This window comes from Furipterus horrens, unplaced genomic scaffold, assembly GCF_987537825.1.
Source record: "Furipterus horrens unplaced genomic scaffold, mFurHor1.1.pri manual_scaffold_4, whole genome shotgun sequence".
Lineage (NCBI taxonomy): Eukaryota > Metazoa > Chordata > Mammalia > Chiroptera > Furipteridae > Furipterus > Furipterus horrens.
Window position 1 is genome coordinate 55,754,422 of NW_028327174.1, and position 19,627 is coordinate 55,774,048.

Here is a 19,627-nt window from a genome sequence, read left to right on the forward strand (position 1 = left end):
CATTGCCTTCGCTCCAGTCCATTCCCGACCCTCAGCGCCACTCGCATCCGTCCTACCTCTGTTACCAGGGCCGCCGCCGTGGCCCAGGCGCTAGGAGATGACCCGCCTCTCACTTAGCTCCCGACCCTGCACCTGGCTGCGGAGAAGAGAGGCCGTCCGGGCTTCTCCAGAGTGCCCCGGCGACCGCCTGAGCAGCTCTCCGCACCTCAAGTGGGTGCCTAAGCAGGGCTCCGATTCACTGCGGTGCAAGCCCCACACCAGAGACGGACTCCACGCCCGCCCATCTACTCTCGCGCGAACACGCAGCTTAGGACTGACTCCAGGCAGCGAGGAGCCGGGTGGACCGAAGGACCCAGATTTGCGTGGCGAGCAGCTCCAGGTGATCCCTAGGGGTCAGCCGAAGAATAGGAGTGGCCTGCAGCAAGGACAGGTCCTGGAGTGGTATGTGGAGGCAGTCAGGCGCATGTGTGTGTCACTCTACATAGGCTAGGATCTTCAAAAACAAAGGTGCACTAGCGGCCAATAAGAAGTCCTAGTTGTGATGCTCGGGAAACTACATCTCCCAGGAAGCACCGCAGTACCAACACCAAGCCTCCGTTGTTAGCTACAGGTTTTAAGATACCCTGGGGCCTGTAGTTTGTCAGCTTCCCCACGCTCCTACAGTTAACGGGTAAACCCTACTGTATGTCTTAAAAGAATCCGACCTGAGGGTACTAGGCAGCCACAGCAAAGACCTAACATTTTCCATAGATATTATATTTCTCCAATATCTTAACATTGGAATCCACAGAGCTTTACCTTCACGTCTAGGTAGGAAATTAAAAGCCTTAGGTTTTCCCAGCTGTTAATTGTAAGCCAACACAAAAAAAGGGAGAGGAGGACTAAAGTCAAAGAACCTCACACTCTGGTTACCAATGAGATGACAGTCAAATAATTTTTTAATTTTATAAAACATGCAGTTTAAAACAAAACTTAAAAAAAAAAAAAAAAGAAAACAAAACTTGGGACAGGAGAGTAGAGTGGATGGAAGACAGAGGCTTCTCAGCTGTCAGCAGGAGTGAAGCCAGCAGCCAAGCTTTGTCCTGGACCCAAAGGCCCTTTTGGCAACGCTGTGTTGGCAACACTGGTTTGCTAGGGCCACCAACATTCTACGTGTTGGCTTCCTGGCATCCCTCAGGCAGTCAGAGACTTGAGCTAAATCTTGTACTGTTGATTCCGATGACTGTCCAGTACTTCAGTCCTTAGCCAACTAGGAACTGAAAGTCTTAGTTCCAGGATCTTCTTTGCCGCGATATTAATTACCCAGGATATTTATTAAGAATACCAGTTATTTACATCTGGGCCAATTCTATACTTTGTTTCTGTCCCACTGTTTTTTGCCAAGGATGAAAACGGAATCTGGCTGCTAGACCCTTTGCAACAGTTCTGCATTCCAGTTCTATTAATAGCACCATCTGTAAACCCTGAGTAGGTCCAATTCTGGAAGTAGACAGGGTATAGCCAACTTAGGAAGCCATCTCCCAGTTCTGGGACCACAGAACACTGAAGGAAGAGGCTGTAGTTCCTTGGGAGGAGGTGAGGTCAGAGTGCCAGCACTGAGGAAAAAACAGCTGCATCTGTCAGAGACAAAACCAAAAACATTGGCTCTTAAGGTGAATGGAGAAAAAGCACCTATGAGTCCTCTTAGGAAGGAAAAATGCAAGAGAAAAGAGGGCATGGACCTGCCCCAAACATTTTAGAAGTGCGCAAAAGGCAGTTAGGACCAATGGGCAGTTTCAATAAAATCTGTTTCACTGACTATTGGGAGGATTAAATGCTTTGTAAACTGTTAAGTGCTTTGCAAGAATAGGGTAGAGTTGGTACTGTTGTTAACATCATCAGCATCATCATTATGGTGAGTATAATCTTCACATATGCAATTAAAACCCACCCAGTCCAGTTTCCCTTGTCCCATCCCAGGCCTTACTCTTGGGACTTGTCTGGCCCTCAGGCTCAGGCACCTTCCAATCCAGCTTTCGGCCCTTCTCGTAAAGACCCTTGAGCACTTTGTGGAAAGACTCAGGCTCAGTGCCATTTTTGCTTAGCTCTAGATACTTTCGGTAGAGCTGAAGGGCTGTGCGAGCATCCTCGATACTATCATGGGTCTCCCCTTGAATCTTCAGGTCTGCGGGAAGTAGAGGCGGAATAGTTTGGGACCTAGCAAAAGAAGGTAAGAATATGTCCCCCACTCCCACCCCCAACTCCTAATAATAAAAAACCTGACTGCCCTTAAAGGAAGGAGCCAAATAGCATTCCTTGTGCACAGGAGGGATACTGAAGCTAATTAAATCCATTAATAACTTCACCACTAACTCAGGATCCTCCCTACTCCCTTTGGCCCCTCAACACTTCTCCTGCTCTTAATGAACACCAAAAGGGTCTTCAAGGCAGAGCAACTCACCCAGAAAGTACCAAGCAAGAAATCGCAGGGAAATCATTCGTTTTCGGGGCATGTGAAACAGATAGACAGTGTCAAGGACTTGGTCCTTGGGCACCTGGCAGGGATAAAAGAATGGGAGACTGAAGGTAGGGGATCCGTAATTTCCCATTTCCAGAAGCACAATGTATATACCCTAAGGAGCCCACACTCAAAGAAGACTCTTAAAAAAACCCTGCCCGAACCATGAGGTTGATGACCCGGAAGTCCTTCTGCAGACCATGACCCACAAACTTGACTCCAATGTCTATGAGAAAACGAAGCTTTAAGTAGGTAGACTTGAGAGTTGTGAGGTGCTTAGAGGAAATCTTGGCATCGAGATCTCCTGGCTTTATCCCTGAGTATTGAGTCAAGTAATCCACCACCTAGGGATAGAGAAAAGGACACATTTTCCAGGAAGTTAGGTACAGTCCCCCCCTACCGCTCTTCCCTGGGTTCTAGGGTACTCTATATAAGCACAGGGTCTGCCTCACTTGCATTTTCATATCCTAATACCTGCTCCTGTGTAGAAATGTAATCATCAATGAAGGGGATACCCTCATTGGGTCCCTGGCCCCGAACACAGGTAATCCTAGCTACAGACATCTGGCTTGGTTTGATGGTAGACTTGGTGCCATCACTGCGCAACTCTGCTTCCTCCTACATGGAAGAGTTTATAAGGAAATCAAAGAAAAGCTTATGACTCCTAATATCCCAAGTTCTGTTCCAACACTCTATATTTTTGGTCTTGGTTACCTCATTAAGGGTGACAAACTCAGCATCCAGGCCCACCAGGTCCCCAACTTGTGGCATCTCATTCAGCATTAGCGGAATAAAGGTAGTATGTGTTTTCCGCTGCTTCCGTGCTAGTGAGGCTTCAGCCAGCAGGACACTTGCCTCAATAGGGTTCTTGACTGGAAGGAGAGTCCAGAAGACACACTGCTGGGGACAGGGAAGTGACCAAGGGAGGGAAGCCCAGGGTAGCTCACCAGGGACTGGGTCTACAATAATTAAAGCGTATAAATGAAAAGATGAACAGAGCAAATGGATGGAACAGGTAAATAAAAAATTATCAAGGAATGTGGTAAGGGGAAAAAACTCAACAGAAAGGAAAGAATAAAATTTTCACTTCAGAATTTAGCTTAGAAAATTCAGAAAAATGAAGTTACAGAGAAATTCCAGTTTAAAGGCACCAATAAGGGCCTTAATAAGGAGTTCATGTCCAAAGGAAGAGATCTTCACTTGGGGATGAGAATGATTAGACTCAAAATCATAACCTTAGCCACTCTGATCAGACTTTTCCCCATCACCTCTTTCCCATATACCCTCAGGAGTTTCAGCTTCTAAATTTAAGGCTTTATGAGCAGGAATCTCTGTAGTATCCCTGGAAATATTAACATTGGTTAGAGATCCTAACCTTTTAAAAAAATTTTTACTTATTTAAATCCTCACCTGAGGATATGTTTATTGATTTTGGCGCTAGGAGAAGAGAGAAAAAAACATCAGTTGGTTCCCCTATGTGCCCTTACCGGGGATCTAACCCACAACCTTCTGGAGTATGGAACGATGCTCCAACAAACTGAACCACTGGCCAAGGCCTAATCTTTTTGTTTTTTAAAGCTTGCCTCCACTTTTTAAAAATTTTTTAGTTGGGGGTGGAAATCAATTTGTTACTCCACTTGTTTATGCATTCGTTGGTTGCTTCTTGCCTGTGCCCTGACCAGAGATCGAACCCACAACTTTGGTGTATCAGGACGATGATGTAACCAAATGACCTATCAGCCAGGGCACAGATCCTCATCTTAACAAGCTACTTCCTAGGGCTCTTCCTGAAGACCAATCTAAACTACCCACACCTTGGGACTACTCTTGTATCACTTACTGTTCAGGCTGTATCTGGAATTAAGATTCCTTTTGATGTAATAAAGGATAGCAGGCACTTTCCAATTCATGTCAAACTGCACAGCTTCATGCTATAAAGGAAAAAGCACTTAATGGCCAACATATATGCACCTTTTCCCTTTTTCCCAAGTCAGACAGAAGATAGGACTCAGGTGCTATTTTTGGCTCTGCTAATGCTTTTTATTCTTGAGAACCCATACCTCCCTCTTGAATTTGTCCAGCATTCTGTAGGAAACTGAGGATGAGAATGCTAGGAAAGGGGGAGATGAAAGGGGGAACACAATGTGTTACAACTAACCTTATCAATAGGTTCAATAAGAAAGTCATTGAAGAGATACCACTGCTGGTGGGTAACGCCCTATGGAGATACAGAGAAAGACTGATGCCAAAGTGATGGTGGGACCACTCTGGCTCAGACTGAAGATAAGGACAGATCTGGGATTCCATTCTGGCCACCACCAGGAGTGTCCCAACCCTGTATTACCTCACTCACCTCCTTGCGTTGGTGGTACGTCTCTCCAACTTTGATGTGAGCCACCAGGCTGCCCCCTGTGCGCGAGTCCAGGATGTGTACCACAGTAGCCATCAGGTCATACACATAGACACCATGTTCCTCCTCTGCCCTGGCTGGGCCCCACTGTGAGGGGGGTACCCAGGCTGCTAAGCTAAGTTTAAGGATGGGGAAGGAAGGGGAACGGGGATAGAGGACAGGAGTTTGGGGTATGGAATGGGGCATCAGGGTGGGTTATCTCCATCCTAGCCCATCTATGACTCCCAACAATAAACTTAATGATGCGGGAAAAGCCCACTACTGGTAAATCCTGAACCTTATTCCCTTTCTTTTCCCTAACTAAGTTCCATCTTCCCCCTGCCCTGCTGCTGCCCCATCCCTCTCTTCCTTATATCCCTTCCTCTTCCCAGTTTTCCAACAACCTGCATCTCATCCCCATCAGTCCAATTGCAAACATCCAGTCCTTTGTTCTTGGTCATCTTCATGCGAATAGAGAAAGGAAGCCAGACATTCTTCAACTCCTCAATGGAAGAACACATCAGCATGCCCTCCGGACCCCCTAGTTCCTTCCTGTCAGGACAGGAGAATTGGAAATTTGTTCTGAGGAGATACAGCCGGTGACAAGAGGAGCCACTGGGTAGTTCAATACTTCGATCACTCCTAAGACAGTACCTACCAATCAGCCAAAGCAAATTCCTTGCTCTTGGAGATTTCCCCACCATGTTTCTTTATTGCCATCTTGAAGGCAAACTAAACACAAAAGAGAAAATATGGTTCCTCAGGAATATTAGTCACTTATGGCGGTCGACCATAAGAAAAAAGTACTCCCTAAAAAAAAAAAAAAAAGAAAAAGAAAACTCCTGAGACCCTGTTTCCAGCCCCAGTCCTTACCTCAGCCTGCATTCTCCAGAAATCAGCTTCTTTTGAGCTGTTCACTTCACAATTGATGACAAGAATATCTGGCAGATGGCGGATGTTGCGTGTCTGAATCTGAGAAGATAAAACAAACAAGTGATGGAAGGAAGCCTACAGGAAAAGAAACCTAGACAGGAGCAGTGAAACCTGGATCTTCATCCTCAAACTGGGGTTCTTTCCACTCCCTAGAGATTCCTGGATGGCAGTGCTCACCTAGCCAGTCCCAGGTAAGACCATAGCTGAGTCCCCAACATAGCAGGACTCTAGTCCAGTATAAGAGCCCACTCACCGTGGGCTGGTACTTTTCACAGTTGTCACACCAGGCCTGTGTATTCTGCTCCAGGCAGATGCTTCGCTTTAGCACCTGAGCAAAGTCACAGTTCTTCCCAGTTTTATCTGTGGGGAAACTGGGTACTTCACTCCAGGTTCTCCCTTCTATCCACTGTTAGTGTTAGCCCCCCAACACCCTCTCCTTGATGTTAGAGGACATTGGGAAGCCTTCCCAACCCAGCTGCGGGGTATACCACTGTTGCTACCCTCAGGGTAGGAGAGCGTGAAGAGCAGGGTAGATGAGGCTCGCACGGTCTCACTGCCACAGCGGCAGAGGCTGCAGTTCTCCATCTCACAGCTGAACAGCTGCCCAATGACAGAGTCCCCCGATGAGCAAAAGCTGCTAAGAGTGGGGAGGGCGATATATGTGCAGTGAGGGTGTTAAGAGACCCTATAAGTCATAGAGGGGCCTGTCATAGTAGCTTTAACTATTCCTGTCCCAACTCCATACCTGCCTCCAGCACCTCGATAAGCCTGGGGTACTTCCAGCTCCTGCATATCTTGATGCAGCTGAGTAAGAATGAAGCGATTCCACCTCTGGATGAGCCTGGCCAGATTTCCCTTGCCTGAAGCCTCATCCGAGTCAGCCAGGATCAGACCAAGGGCTGAGGCCTCGGGAATGGTGCGGAATGCCCGAAGAAAATTACTGCCCTGGAATCCAAGAAGTGTGTTGGTGGAAAGAGGTTATTTTCCCTTTCGTGGCCATTTGCACAGCAATGTCTCTTGACTACTAGCCATCTGCCTTCCTCTTTTATTGTCCCAGGTCTCCAAGCACTGACCTGACAAGGGTCACCTCGGGAGAGGTCCAACATGTGGAAGAGGAAGCCCAGCTCACATGCCAGGCAGAACTCCTTCTGGCAAAGGTGGTTCTGGATTAGGCAGCGAACGGGCTCCAGGAAATAGAGTACCTGGAGGGAAGAGCAGGAGAAATGACAAAGGCCACTGCTACAAGGAGGAAGAGACTGGTAGAGTAAGTGAGCTGGGGGAGAATCCAAATCAGGAGTCTCCTGAAGGAGTGGAGCTCAGAGAGGAAACTTGAAGGCTTTGGAGCAACAAAAGAAAAAATGGTAGAGGGGCCATGGTAAAGTAGGCCTGGGTGGGGAGACATGGAAGGAGAGTAGGAGTTATGGGACCACAGACAAGAAAGGCAGCAGGCACAGTGAAGGTACGGGAATACCCACTCTTACCTGGATCATGCAGTTACAGTAGGCATTGGGGATGTGGGGCTCTAATCCAGCAAAGAGGGTCTTATTGTAGTGTTTGAAGTCAAAGTCCTCTAGCCCTAGCTTGGAGTATTTGATGGTTACCTGAGGCAAAAACAGTCTAAGCAAGATAAAGAAATCCTCAAAGTCCCTTAGCCCTAACCTTCCCCAAAACCTCCCTCCTGAGTCCAGTGTGGTAGGTGAAAGCCTCCCGACTGAGTCCTTCAGTTTTTTCTCATATGACCCTCTTCCCTGGGAACTTTTCCCTTCTTCCTTCCTTGGTATCCCCCAGTACCTTACGGTATTTCTTAGAGACCATGTGGAGATGTGGCTCCTCTTCTCGCCCTACTGGTGATTCAGTGACCTGGCTGAAGCTGTCAAATTCACTGTCTGACTCCTTGAGTCGGTAAGGAATCTAAATTTTTAAAAAGAGGTAACCTGGTTGGATGTCTTAATCATCTTTGTTCCCCCAACACTGAAAGAGTCACCAAGTCCTCAACCTAATTGCATAGGGTTTTCACCATTCACTTCTTTTTATTCCCACTGCCATCAACCAACCTCATCACAGCTGGACAACTGTGACGGCTTCCATACTGGGCTCCCCACGGTCACTCCATCCAGCATGCTGCTACCAAACTAACCCTCCCAGAGTGCCCCTTTCAGTCATCACTTCTTCCACACTGGATTTCAAGGCCTCACAAACAGGCCCTTTCCTATCTCAATCTCTCATTATTTCCCTGTATAACAGCCATTCCAGCCAGACTGGCTGGTATAGCCATTGTCCCCATTAGGCACCTATTTTACAGTTATGCCTCTTGAGACCTTTACTAACACTCACCTCTCATCTTTAGCGTGCTCTGCTGTTACTATCTACTTATCCATCTCTCTCTCCAGCTCAGTACCTACCTCTTTCAGTATGCACACCCTGACCACCCTGGCCCAGTGTAAAACTTTCCCTCCAAACAGCTCTGGCGATGAATGCTTATAATATTCCTCTAGCACTTAACAATAGTTATGAATAGGTTCTATTTTCACCAACCAAATACTAAACTTTTTAAGAGCAAGGACTCTTTATCTTCTATGTCTCTGAATCCTCCCTAACACCTAGCATAGTGCCTTCAATTTAGTAGGCTTCAAAAAACCTTTACTGGGCCCGTTGCCATGGTGGCTGTATACACAGCCCAGCTGCCACACCCGGCTTTCTGTCGCAACAGTTGCAGCGGTCGACACACTGTGGGAGGGCTGCTACCTCTAGCGCAGTGACTGATGGACCCACATGTAGAGATTCAGTCACCCTCTGACTTCCAACCATGACCATCACCACCAACCACCATTTCTTGAGCACCTCTCTGTGCTGGGCGCTGTTCTGGACATTGAGGGGGAATTCAAGAGATAAAAGGCACAGTCCTATCCCTCAAGAAGCCTGTAATTTAATTTGGGAGCTTAAATCCACTCAAATGAGATGGCATAAGAATAACACAAGCATTATTTCACTAGAATGAGTACTAGGAAAAAAGTTTATGCATTTGTCCACGTCAAACCTACCAATGACTTTGCTCATGAAATGATCAGATAGAGATGCCAATAAAACCATTGATATTTACTTAAAAAAAGATACTAGCCCTGGCTGGTGTGGCTCAGAGGACTGAGCACTGGCCTAAAAACCAAAAGGTTGCCAGTTCAATTCCTGTGTAGGGCACCTGCCTGGTTTGCAACCAGGTCCCCGATTTTGGGGCATGTGAAAGGCAATAGTATTTCTTTCCCTCTCTTTCTCCCTCCCTTCCCTTCTCTCTGAAAATAAACAAATAACATCTTAAAAAAAAAAAAGATACTAGGAGAGGAGTTGTCAATAGCGAGCAGACAGACTGGTCATTAAAGCTGAATGAAGCGTTCCATCATGCCTCCCAAGACTTGGTTTATGAGAGTCACAAAGGATGTGGTTTCTCAGGCACCGATAGCTATAATGGTAATTTAGTTAATTAACTTTTTCTTAAGAACCTGTGGAACCCCCTGTGGAGGAAGAGGTGCAAGTATCATATTACATGGTAAGTAAAATATAACCTCAGAAAAATTTACTAAAAAGAAAAACTACTGATAACTAGTAAAGGAAAAAGGAGAAATGCTAGTAGGCTAGGGTAGGGGAGGGCTGCCCACTGTACATACCTGATTACGCAGCCTGGTACGTGGATTAGGTGCATAGCCAATGAAACCCACCTTCTTCATGGTGCGCAGAATCTCTGCATCCACAGGGGGTGCTCGCCTAGAATGTAGTACAGTTCTAAGGTTTGAAGGTTGTGGTGTCTGCCTATCTAATCCCCAGTCCCCAAGGGGCCAGATAAAAAGAAAATACTGAAAGTAGACAAAAATCAGAAAAGAAGTAGAATAATAGAGAATCCCTGTATCAGCCCTTTCCCTACCCCACTTTTGGCCCAGATGTGAGTTACAACCTGGGAGCTGGAGCAGAGTTGGCAGCAGGCCAATCAGAGAGAAGTGTGTCAGTGGTGAGTGGGACAGGGATGAGGGAAAGAGGCAACAGGTCCTGGCTCCAGTCCAGTGGAGGCAGTGAGTCCACAAGACAGGGCAAAGCAAACTCAGTCTCCCGGGAGTAGGGGTTGAAGGAAGGCTCAGGGGAATCAGTCCACAGGTGCACACAGCCCTCAGAATCTCCAAAGGCCAGGGCCTGCTTGCTGGCTGACACATCAAACGTCATTAACAGAGGCCCCACAGGATTCACATGAAAGATGTCTGCTGGGTTGGCCAGGCCTGTGGGTTCACAAAACTGGCATTGCCCTAGGAAGGAGGAGGAAGCCCATTGAGCGAGCCCTGGAAGGTGAAGGGAGACATCCTTTTATGCCCTTCCTACCCTCTTCCCGGGGTATCAAGGAAAGAATGGGCCCCAAATCCATGCCTAGAGCTAGAAAGAAAATCATCTGACACCTTCCGATAAACCTCGGGGAAGTATGCTATGCAGCAAAGGGAAGTTCTAAAGTTGGTTTGCCTGCTCCACCTTTCATCTTTTTTCTGTGTTCTTCACACCAAGGGAGACAACAAAAGCTTTAATCTCTGACCAAACTTAAGTGAGATCCAGAGAACCTACTGAAAGGTTACTTTTTCTCCAACAAAGAGGTTCCTGGAGTATACTTCCTCTAGCACCTAGTTCCCCCTTGCTCATCAACCTCTCTTACACCATCTTACATTCCCTTCATACCTGACTGGGAGATGATAGCAAGACGAGAAGTGTATGTAGGGATGAAACGCAAGAAGGCAGGATCCACATGCACTTGAAGTGGAGTGATGGCACGCATCATGCGCAGATCATACACCTTGAGGAAACGGTCACAGGCGAGTCCAGTGAGGCGGCTGGAGAAGCCACAAGTGGCCAGCAGATTGCCGTGCACGTCAAAATCCGACAGACTCCCTGAGAAAGCATCAAACTCGTGCTCCACCTTAAAAGTACGAAGGTCTCGAAGGGAAATCTGAAGAAGAGACAACTTGCTTATCTGCCAAAGCTGTTATCAGGAAGAGTATCTGCTACCTACTGAATCCTGTGAGGCCCCTACTAAGCCTCTAGATATGGGCAATTAAAGCACACAAAAGGCAAAAAGAGAAGCCAAGAGTTGAAAGGGATCCCAAAGAGAACTTGTTTACCCTTTTGCCCCTAAGGTACCTAGTTACAACAGAAAACATGAAAACATCAGGCTGAAAGATTAATCTCATAGTATAACATGGCTGGACAGGAACTCAATTCACTCCTCCCTTCCCTCCAACTATAGGCACTGCACTGGAGAACAGCTGAGCCCAGTCACATATCTGGTGAATAAGGGCCCCATGGTGGGAGGAAAAATGGGACTTAGCCACCTTGCCAGATGTGTGGCCACAGAAGAAGAAGCGGTTTGTCTGTCTCATGATGGTGACCCCAGGTGTCTCAACTGCATACTAGGGAAAGAAGAAGGAGAAACCAGTGAGAATGATTCTTCCCACAAACCAAAAGAACAGAAAGGTCACACACACACATCTTAGGCACGTTCCCAGCTCAGGTATCACCCACTGCCCCGCCACAATAAACTCAGACCCTGCTTGGGTCTTTCCTGCCCCAGGCTTGTACCTTCTGAGTCTCCTGGACAGTGTTAAGGTCAATCTCCAATATGTGGTTCTGTAGCCCACCCACAAGCAGTGTGCTGCTGTCAGTCAACAGAAGACTGTGCATATCCTCACTCTCGTCCAGCCTGTGGAGGAGAGGAAAGGCTAAAGGGCCAGGGTCTCCAAAGCTGCCAGTCCTTTAGCCTTCCCATTCTATGAGGGACTCTCTCTCAGTCCAGAGCTGAGAAGTCACTTACAGATAATCAAATATAATGAGGCCCCCACGGGCCATATACTTGAGGTTGTTCTTGGTGAGAAACAGGATACCATTCTCCAGGCTCTGGATCTGCCGAATGTCATCATTGCCATTGACCTGAAAGGATGAGTAGCGCTCCAAGGCAGGGCCGAAAAATGAAGTGGCATGACCCTGTGGGGGACAAAAACGATGAAACACCTGAGTGGAAGGGCAGCACCATCCCAGATACAATTCAGGAGCCAGACGTTGCTCAGCTTGTTTCCATTCTTGCTTCCTGGCCTTTCTGGCTAGCAGCAACTAAAGCAAAAAGCTAGGCACCAATCGTAGTGATAAACACACTGAAAATACCATCTTATGTTTGTTTAATACTCTACAAAGTACTTTTGTAAACTGTACCTCATTTTATCCTCAGAATGACCCTGCTGAGCGGGTAATGGCTCCATTGGTTAGAACAGGGTTCAGAAGGTTAGGGACATGGGGCCTGATCCTCCACTGGCGACCTGGCTTTCTTATGTTACCCAATCAAGTCTTAATCTTTACCAGCCATGAAGGAAACGTGTCCTGTGGGTCACAGGCTGGAATACAGAATGTAAGACTCATTCTACCCTTGGCTCCTATGTCATTCACTGCTGGCTTCTCTCCTGACTCTTAGCTCATCCCTCTCTTTATGTGCTCCCCTTTTTACCACTCTTTCCCCCCACCCCCAATATTTTGTTTTCTTTTTAGAGATGGGAAGGGAGGAAGAAAGAGGAAGAGAAACATCTCTCACCTGCCTTCAGCAGGGGACCAGGCCTGCAACTCAGGCATGTGCCCGGACTGGGAATTGAATAGGCGACATATTGGTTTACAAGCCAGCGCTCAATCCACTGAGCCACACCAGCCAGGGCCCCTCTGGCCACTCTTGAAATATGGCTATTCCCAGCCCACTATCTTCTCACTCTACTTGTCTTCCTAGATAATCCCATCCACTCTCAAGGTTTTAATTATCCATTTTTAAGCTGATGAATCCTTCTAATTCCTTCCCTAGTCCAGACCACTGCCTCAAGCTTTAGATTTATACATCTACTAAATATATAAGTCTAAACATCTCTTTAGAGATCTCATTAGAACCTCAAATTCATTACAACCTAAATTAATTTCATGACTTTTATCTCATTTCAATTCATAACTGTATTCCCTATGGCACCACGATCTACCCAGTGGACCAAGTCACTGGTAGTCATCTTGTTTACTTCCTAAATATGTCCCAAATCTGTTTTCATGTATACATCTCTACAGTGCTTCATTCAGACCTTCGTCATATTTTATGTCAACTACTACAACCACCTGAAAAATGACCTCAGAAGGCCCTGCTTCATTCCCCCTTAAATCAAACAATAGACTGCTACCTCAGTAATCCACCTAAGTTGCCAATCAGACCTTATCATTCTGGATAAAAATCTTTGGTGGCCTGAAGGATCAGGTCCAAGCACCTTTAAGATAGCATATGGGGTTTTCTAGAATGTTTTTTCCCCCAGATATCTGCACAGCTCCCTCTCTCCCTTCTACATGGATTAACATGGGCATCTGGCCTGCACCCAGGTCTCTACTCAAATATGACTTTATTAAGAGACCTTCCCTGACCAACTATCTAAAATAGCAACACCTCCCACCCTTCATTACCTTAACACCTTTACTGTACTTTATTTTTCTTAAGGATACTAAGCAACACCTGATATATAAGGGAGGACCCCAAAAAACATGGAATTATCCTCTGGAGGGTGGGCCCCTTGTAGTACAGGCTTCCCCTGCTAGGTGAGTGCTCCAGGAACCCATCTGTATCAGTGTACCAACTGATGTTACTGTGAGAGGCCGTGAGAGGCTTCAGTTAATTTTTTCTGAAGACTCTTTCAATGCGTTTACCCATTTCATGATGGCTGATTTATGAGTGCACCTACCCACACCATTCTGAGTGTTCAGCAGTTTCTGACCAAAAACTGCATGACCCCACATGCCCAACCCCCCCGTTCACCCAATCTTGCCTTGAGCGACTTTGTTTTGTTTCCACAGATGAAAAAAGTCCTCAAAGGGAAATGTTTTGCTGATGTGGAAAAGGTGGAACAAAAAACAGCAGAAACACTAAAAGGCATCGAAATGAAATCAACAAGTTCAAAAACTGTTTTGAGCAGTGGAAAAATGTCTCGATAGGCGTATTACATCAAATGGACAGTATTTTGAAGATGACTGAAGTTTCAACATGTAAAGATAAATACACATTTTTTAATAAATAAATTCTGGATTTTCTTGGGTTTTCCCTTGTACTATAAATTATTTTTGTTCCCTTTTAAAATGCTTATTCCAAACTTAGACCCCAGAACAAGGTCTGGTACCTAGTAGGTGCTCAAAAAATACTGGTTGAATGAAGAAATGTCTAACTCTTCAGCTTCATCTTCTAGTCCAGTAAATCTTAATAGTTTTTAGTTCCTGCATCCTGTAATCGCTATGCCATGTGATATATTGGGAATTTTTATTTATCCCATTGCTTGTGCCAAGAGAGCATTTTCCTCTTTTCTTCACCTGACTTCTGCTCATCTCTTAGGACTCAGTTCAGCTGTCCCTTCCTTCTGGAGGTCCTCTGACTCTCCTCTATGCTCACCAGCACCCAGTACATATTTTCAAACAGTTTAGTTTCTTCTAAAAGTACTATAAATTATCTGTTTATATGTCTTTTTTCCTCATTGTTCTGTAAACTCCTTGAAGCAAAGAGTCTGTTTTATTCAGCTTAATCCCGTGCCTAGCCTAGCAGTAAGTACTGCCAACGTATCACCAGAAAAACCTTTTCGTTCTTTGCAATGTAAAAACAATTCATACCCTATGTAAGATAAATTAGTAAACCAAGGCTAGTGTGTTATCTCTTCCAAAATCTTTGGGCTCCCAAGCATATTGGCAGTATGGATACACATTTTTTAAAAATAAGCATTGATAACTGCTCTGAGATATAAAATCAGCCAGACAGAATGATTCCACGTAAGATATATAGAAACATACAATAACCATTCTATAATAATAAAAATGGGGAAAAAAGGAGCATTAGAAATTGGATTTGGATGGCTATAGACTGACAGTTATCAAAAGTAATCAGAGTATGGAATGGCAAATTGTGGTAGAAGTAGAATGGCTTCTGAAAAAGAACACCTATGTAAGTCATCCCTGGATCCCATTACTCCCTTTCTCCTGGCTTGACTTAGAGACCCAGCTATCTCTCATCGCTTCAATTCTGGCTCCTTGCTAAGCAGCTAAAACCAGATAAAACACATCCAACATCTCCCTTCAGCCCTTGCAAAGGGGTACAATTCTTACCCCGTGGCTTCCCACCCACAGCATCTCCTCGTGCAAGTCAAAGTGGGAGACGGAGACAGGCACACCCACTTCAGCCACCACACTGTGCAGTTCAGAGTAGACACCTTCCATTATGTGCACTGACTCCTGGACAGGAAGAGCCTCCAAGGCCACTCCCTCTGGGTCCAGCTCCACATTCTGTAGCAGACTTGGGTTCAGGTGGGCATCCAGGACAGGGTCCAGGGCAGAATGCATGGCCGGGGCATACTCTGCCAGTCCAGGGTCCAGACCCTCGAAGTTCATGATGATGATTGCAGCAAATCAGACCCGTTTCACACCCTACCTTGCCACAGCCCCTTTAGATGCCTGACCCAACCTTCAGCAGGACAGCACCAGTGGGCATCCTAGCCTGTAAAGGGAAAGAGGTAACTAAGTCAGGAGTAGACCCAGGTACTTGTATTTAGTGTGTTACATGTTATCTAGACAGGAGGAAGATGCAGCAGGCAGGGGATGAAGCAGGAAGGAATGGGTGAGGGACAGCAGGGCAGAGGTGGGAGAAGCAGCCTCCCTTCCTCTTCTCTTCTATGCCCTCTGTACTGCCCCCGACCCAACTATCTAACCTAACCCTTGACTTCCTTTTCACTTCTCTTCAGGCCTGCTCACTTGCCTGGTTCACACCTGAACCATCAGCGGAAAGAGCAGCAATGGCAGAGGAAGGAACTGGATAAAGCGGGGTAAGGTGCTAATTCCCCAGAATTAGGGCTGGAGGTGTAGGGATGCGAGATGAGAACAAGAGGAGCCAGTTTCCCAGAATCCTCTGTAATGTTACCCAGCATTCTCTAGGAGAAAATAAGAACGGCCAGTTACCCGAAATTGGGGCGGGGGTAGGGAAACGTGATATAAGTGGCTAGTTACCCAGAATTCCCTGGGGGACCCAGAGAAATCAACTACCCAGAATTCTCCCCCGCCGGTGGGGCAGGGAGGGTTTAAGGCAGGGGCAGATGTGTTCCTACGATGCTTACGGGGGCTGGGTCATTACCAAGATTTCTCCATGGCGGATATTTTGGAGCGCGTGGAATTAAAACGAGTAGGGGGAGAACAAGCGCCGTCAGCTCCGTGGGAAATTCCAGTTTCCCCAATTCTCCCCCGCGCCTCGGGCTCAACCGAACTCTACGACGGAAAAAAGGCGGATTTCCAGTCGCAGTTGCCAATCAGGAAGGGCTTGGGGCTCACCTAAGCCAATCAGTAGGAAACGGGTTCAGACGGCTCCGCGAGGAGACTGGTGCGCGAAGTTGAGAAAAAAAAAAAAGGTTACGGCACGCCGATGGGGACAATTGTACTCAGAACCTGACTCTATTTGATAGTGTTAAAAAGTAATCCCTTATCTTTTAAGCCTTCTTTGAACAAAATCAGAGAACGCCACTTCCTAAACAGAACTTTGATGTTCCCTGTAATTTTAGAAACTATAATCAGGATAGCTCAAGGCAAAGCACTGGGGACTGACTGCAGGATGTTTCCGCTATAGCCGGTCCGTTCCCTCTTTCCCAGTGCTCTTGTGAGCTACTCCGCCACCTTTGACCTTGCCCCCCCCTCCCCGAAAGTTGGTGGCATTTCCTTTCACTTCCAAAAATGCGAGAGAAAAAAGGAAGCGGGAGCCAGGCTCCTAACAGGGCCCAAGTTGCTGCATCTTCTGAGATTGTAAGGGCGTCCATCTGAAACTCCCGTCTGTGATTATAACCTCCCCGTAGGCCCGGGTAAAATTCCCAGGGAACAGGACCCCTCAGCTCTCAAATTCCCCTAGCTCTTGCAGCTGGTCATTATCCCTCAGCGGGGCACGAGCACGACAATTTGAGACATTTGCCTTTCCAAAACTCTTACAGATTTAGCATCAACAGTTTTTCAGAGGGATTCTTGGGTCCTAACTGAGCTTTAACTGCTTTGATATGGATCCAGGTTGTAAGATGTTTCCAAGGCACTTAAGCTCAGTTTTAAAAGACCATGTAGAGGGCCTCTTTGGTGAAAAGAATTCCTAACGGAGAACACCGTTTTAAAACATTTCTCATCCTCAATAAAGGCTGGTACACAGACTTTTATATAAGGACCCCAGAATTTAGACTTCCAGACTCAGCATGGTCCTAGACTCAGTCAAAAGTCACAGACCAAGAGGAAAATACCTTAATTCAGAGCATCTTTCATATTAATCTGATTTCATAGATCTCTAGATTTAAAATCTCATAAAAAGATTGATGCTGAAAGACCTAGACAATTCCTACACTTAGAGAAATTTCCATATTGAGGTTTCAAATTGAGAAAAGACTTCACAGACCCACGAGAATTACGGGATCTGAGGTACAGAGATACCTGGGCTAAATGAGCTACTTTATCAGATGCTCTGTTTCTCCTCACAGTGTGTGCCATAATAGAACAATTGAAAATGCAGGATCTGCCCTGGCTGGTGTGGCTAAGTGAATTGAACTCAGCGCCTGAGAACCAAAAGATCACTGGTTCGATTCCCAGTCAGGGCACATGCCTGGGTTGTGGGCCAGGTCCCCAGTTGGTGGTGTGTGAGAGGCAGCCGACTGATGTGCACATTGCTATTTCTCTCCCTCTTTCTCCCTCCCTTCCCTTCTCTCTAAAAAGTAAAATAAAATCTTTTTAAAAAAGAAAATGCTGGATCTGAAGCGAGGTTGTCTGCACTGGAATTCTGGGTACTTAGTAGCTCTGTGATCGTGGGCAAGTTATCTGTCCTTCAGTTTCCTCATTTGTTATATGGGGATAATAATACTACTTCATTAGGTTGTTATGAGAATTAAATGGATTTATACATGAAAAGTGCTTAGATCAAATACTTGGCATAAAATGAGAGCTGGATATACAGGATGGGGCAAAAGTAGGTTTACAGTTATGAGTACGCAAACGAGTTTGTTCTTGTATTATCTGTTAATTATTGTATTATTTTCCATATGAACAACTGTAAACCTACTTTGCCCCACCCTGTATATCACCTATCATTATTAATCACCTGGAGGAACTTCAACTGGATTTGGAGCCTGGGCATCCAACTGGAAAGGTCTGCTTAGACGTGTCTTGTGAATGTGATTTGCATAAGGGCTAAAGCCCTGCTGACGTCAAGGACCCTTTGCAGCTCCAGGTCATATCTAGTTCCGGAAGTAGTTCCTGCCACACAACAGTCCCACAATCGCCCCACCAACCTTGCTTCCAACCCAACTCCCAAAGCACCAGGAAGTGAAACAAAGCAGCAGAACCCCATGCCTCCAGCTCACCCTTGTCCCTGTTATCTCATCCCCCAGGGCTCCACTTCCTCCTCCTCCTTCTCACCTTTCACCTCCTATCCTTTAGGGCTCCCAGAATGGGGATCCGAGGTGGGAAAAGCATAGGACACATACAGAAGTGAGGTGGGCTTTCCTGCTTCCACTGGCTACTACCAATTTCCTTATTCTGTGTGTATCCACAGTATGTGGGGAGAGGGAAACCATTTCTCACTCAAACTGAGATAACATCTCTGATGCTGGAAATGTTTTATCCAAAGGGTGGATTTACCAGAGAGTCATATTTGAATTAGAAGTTTCACTGGGCAGTTTTGAGTAGTTCTAAGGGAAGGGAGACCTCTGTTAAGGGTTTCTCAGAGGAAAAGGGTCAACCTCTTGGGGAGACTTTGGGAGCTATTTGTGTGGTCACTCATGGCCTCATTCTGACGTCCAAATTGTCCTGGGACCCTCCACTAGGGTTGGGGCAGCCCCAGATTTGGACCACCCTCCACTCCCACGCTTAACCTCACACTCTAAGCTGTTTCACTGATGTTGCATCAGGGAGTGTGATGAAATCAGTGTCAGTGGATTTTACCCATGGATGCAACAGACTGAAGGAATGGCCAGGGTCATTGACACTGTGCACCTTTAACTATCTAGAACTCCTGTATTCTTAGCCATGGTGGAGGGGTTAGAATATCTAAACTGGATTTGTAGCCCTTGCTTACGCTGGTGTCTCCCCCCCCCCCCAAAGAACATCAGTTGCATCCTGTACAGCCCATGAAATTTTGTGCCACTAATGTTGAGCGATCAGATGGTTGTTAGCAACAAGTCCTCCCTCCAACAGCCCCTCTGCCCTCCATAGTGAGGCCTGAAGTGGGGAAGCAGTGACACTTTATACAGCATTTATATGGCTGCCCAGTTCTCAAAGTGCCTTCAAGTCCATCCTCTCCTGGTGAAAATAAGTTTCCAATGGAGAAAAAGAGTCCTCTTATTTTTAGAGGGCATCTGGTGGGAACCAAACTTCACTCCAATCTGAGTTTGCCATCTTATTGGGAAATAAATGAACACTTCTGTTTTGGTTTTTCCTCAGGCAGGGGAAGGTAAGGAAATTAGATGGGGGTGGGGAGTGGGTAGCTTTGAGAGGCAAAAAGATGAAGAAAAGGTTGAACAGGAAGGAACTTGAAACTAGGGTCATTTAAATATTTGTTACTCCCACCCCACCCCTGCGACAGCCATTTCAATTCCTGGAGAGCATTACACATACGGCTCATCCCAGACCTCCAGCCACAGCAACCACAGGAGTCATTTCCCCTGGAGCTGAGGCTGCATACCTGGGCTCCCTGTGGAGGAGGATGATGCAGGAAGGGAAATCCCACCTGCTGTGAG

At 46.4% G+C, this 19,627-nt stretch overlaps 1 protein-coding gene and 1 long non-coding RNA gene across 10 annotated transcripts; one reads left to right on the forward strand and one right to left on the reverse strand.

Annotated features, from left to right (window-relative positions):
- Nucleotides 1-234: 234 nt before the first annotated feature.
- LOC150011963 (uncharacterized) lies at nt 235-13,881 on the forward strand. The gene is made up of 3 exons (XR_016510484.1): nt 235-379; nt 2,163-2,209; nt 13,701-13,881. It is a non-coding gene; the product is annotated as an uncharacterized LOC150011963 (long non-coding RNA).
- PAN2 (poly(A) specific ribonuclease subunit PAN2) lies at nt 921-16,161 on the reverse strand. 9 transcript variants are annotated; one of them, XM_090273404.1, is made up of 26 exons: nt 16,009-16,161; nt 14,991-15,378; nt 11,653-11,822; nt 11,421-11,541; nt 11,174-11,251; nt 10,524-10,791; nt 9,763-10,105; nt 9,479-9,575; nt 7,611-7,730; nt 7,301-7,420; nt 6,893-7,021; nt 6,565-6,764; nt 6,320-6,453; nt 6,073-6,179; nt 5,760-5,858; nt 5,545-5,618; nt 5,291-5,438; nt 4,851-4,994; nt 4,656-4,715; nt 4,338-4,428; nt 3,212-3,369; nt 2,972-3,115; nt 2,662-2,841; nt 2,441-2,534; nt 1,967-2,164; nt 921-1,616 (listed from the first exon to the last, which is right to left on the reverse strand). In XM_090273404.1, the coding sequence occupies exons 2-26, from the start codon at nt 15,270-15,272 to the stop codon at nt 1,582-1,584; spliced, it is 3,594 nt and encodes a 1,197-aa protein (XP_090129530.1). In that variant the 5' UTR covers nt 15,273-15,378; nt 16,009-16,161; the 3' UTR covers nt 921-1,581. The 9 variants fall into 9 exon arrangements, with proteins under 9 accessions (XP_090129530.1, XP_090129528.1, XP_090129526.1 ...); XM_090273402.1 differs by having other exon boundaries at nt 4,842-4,994; XM_090273400.1 differs by having other exon boundaries at nt 6,308-6,453.
- Between the last annotated feature and the right edge of the window lie 3,466 nt (nt 16,162-19,627).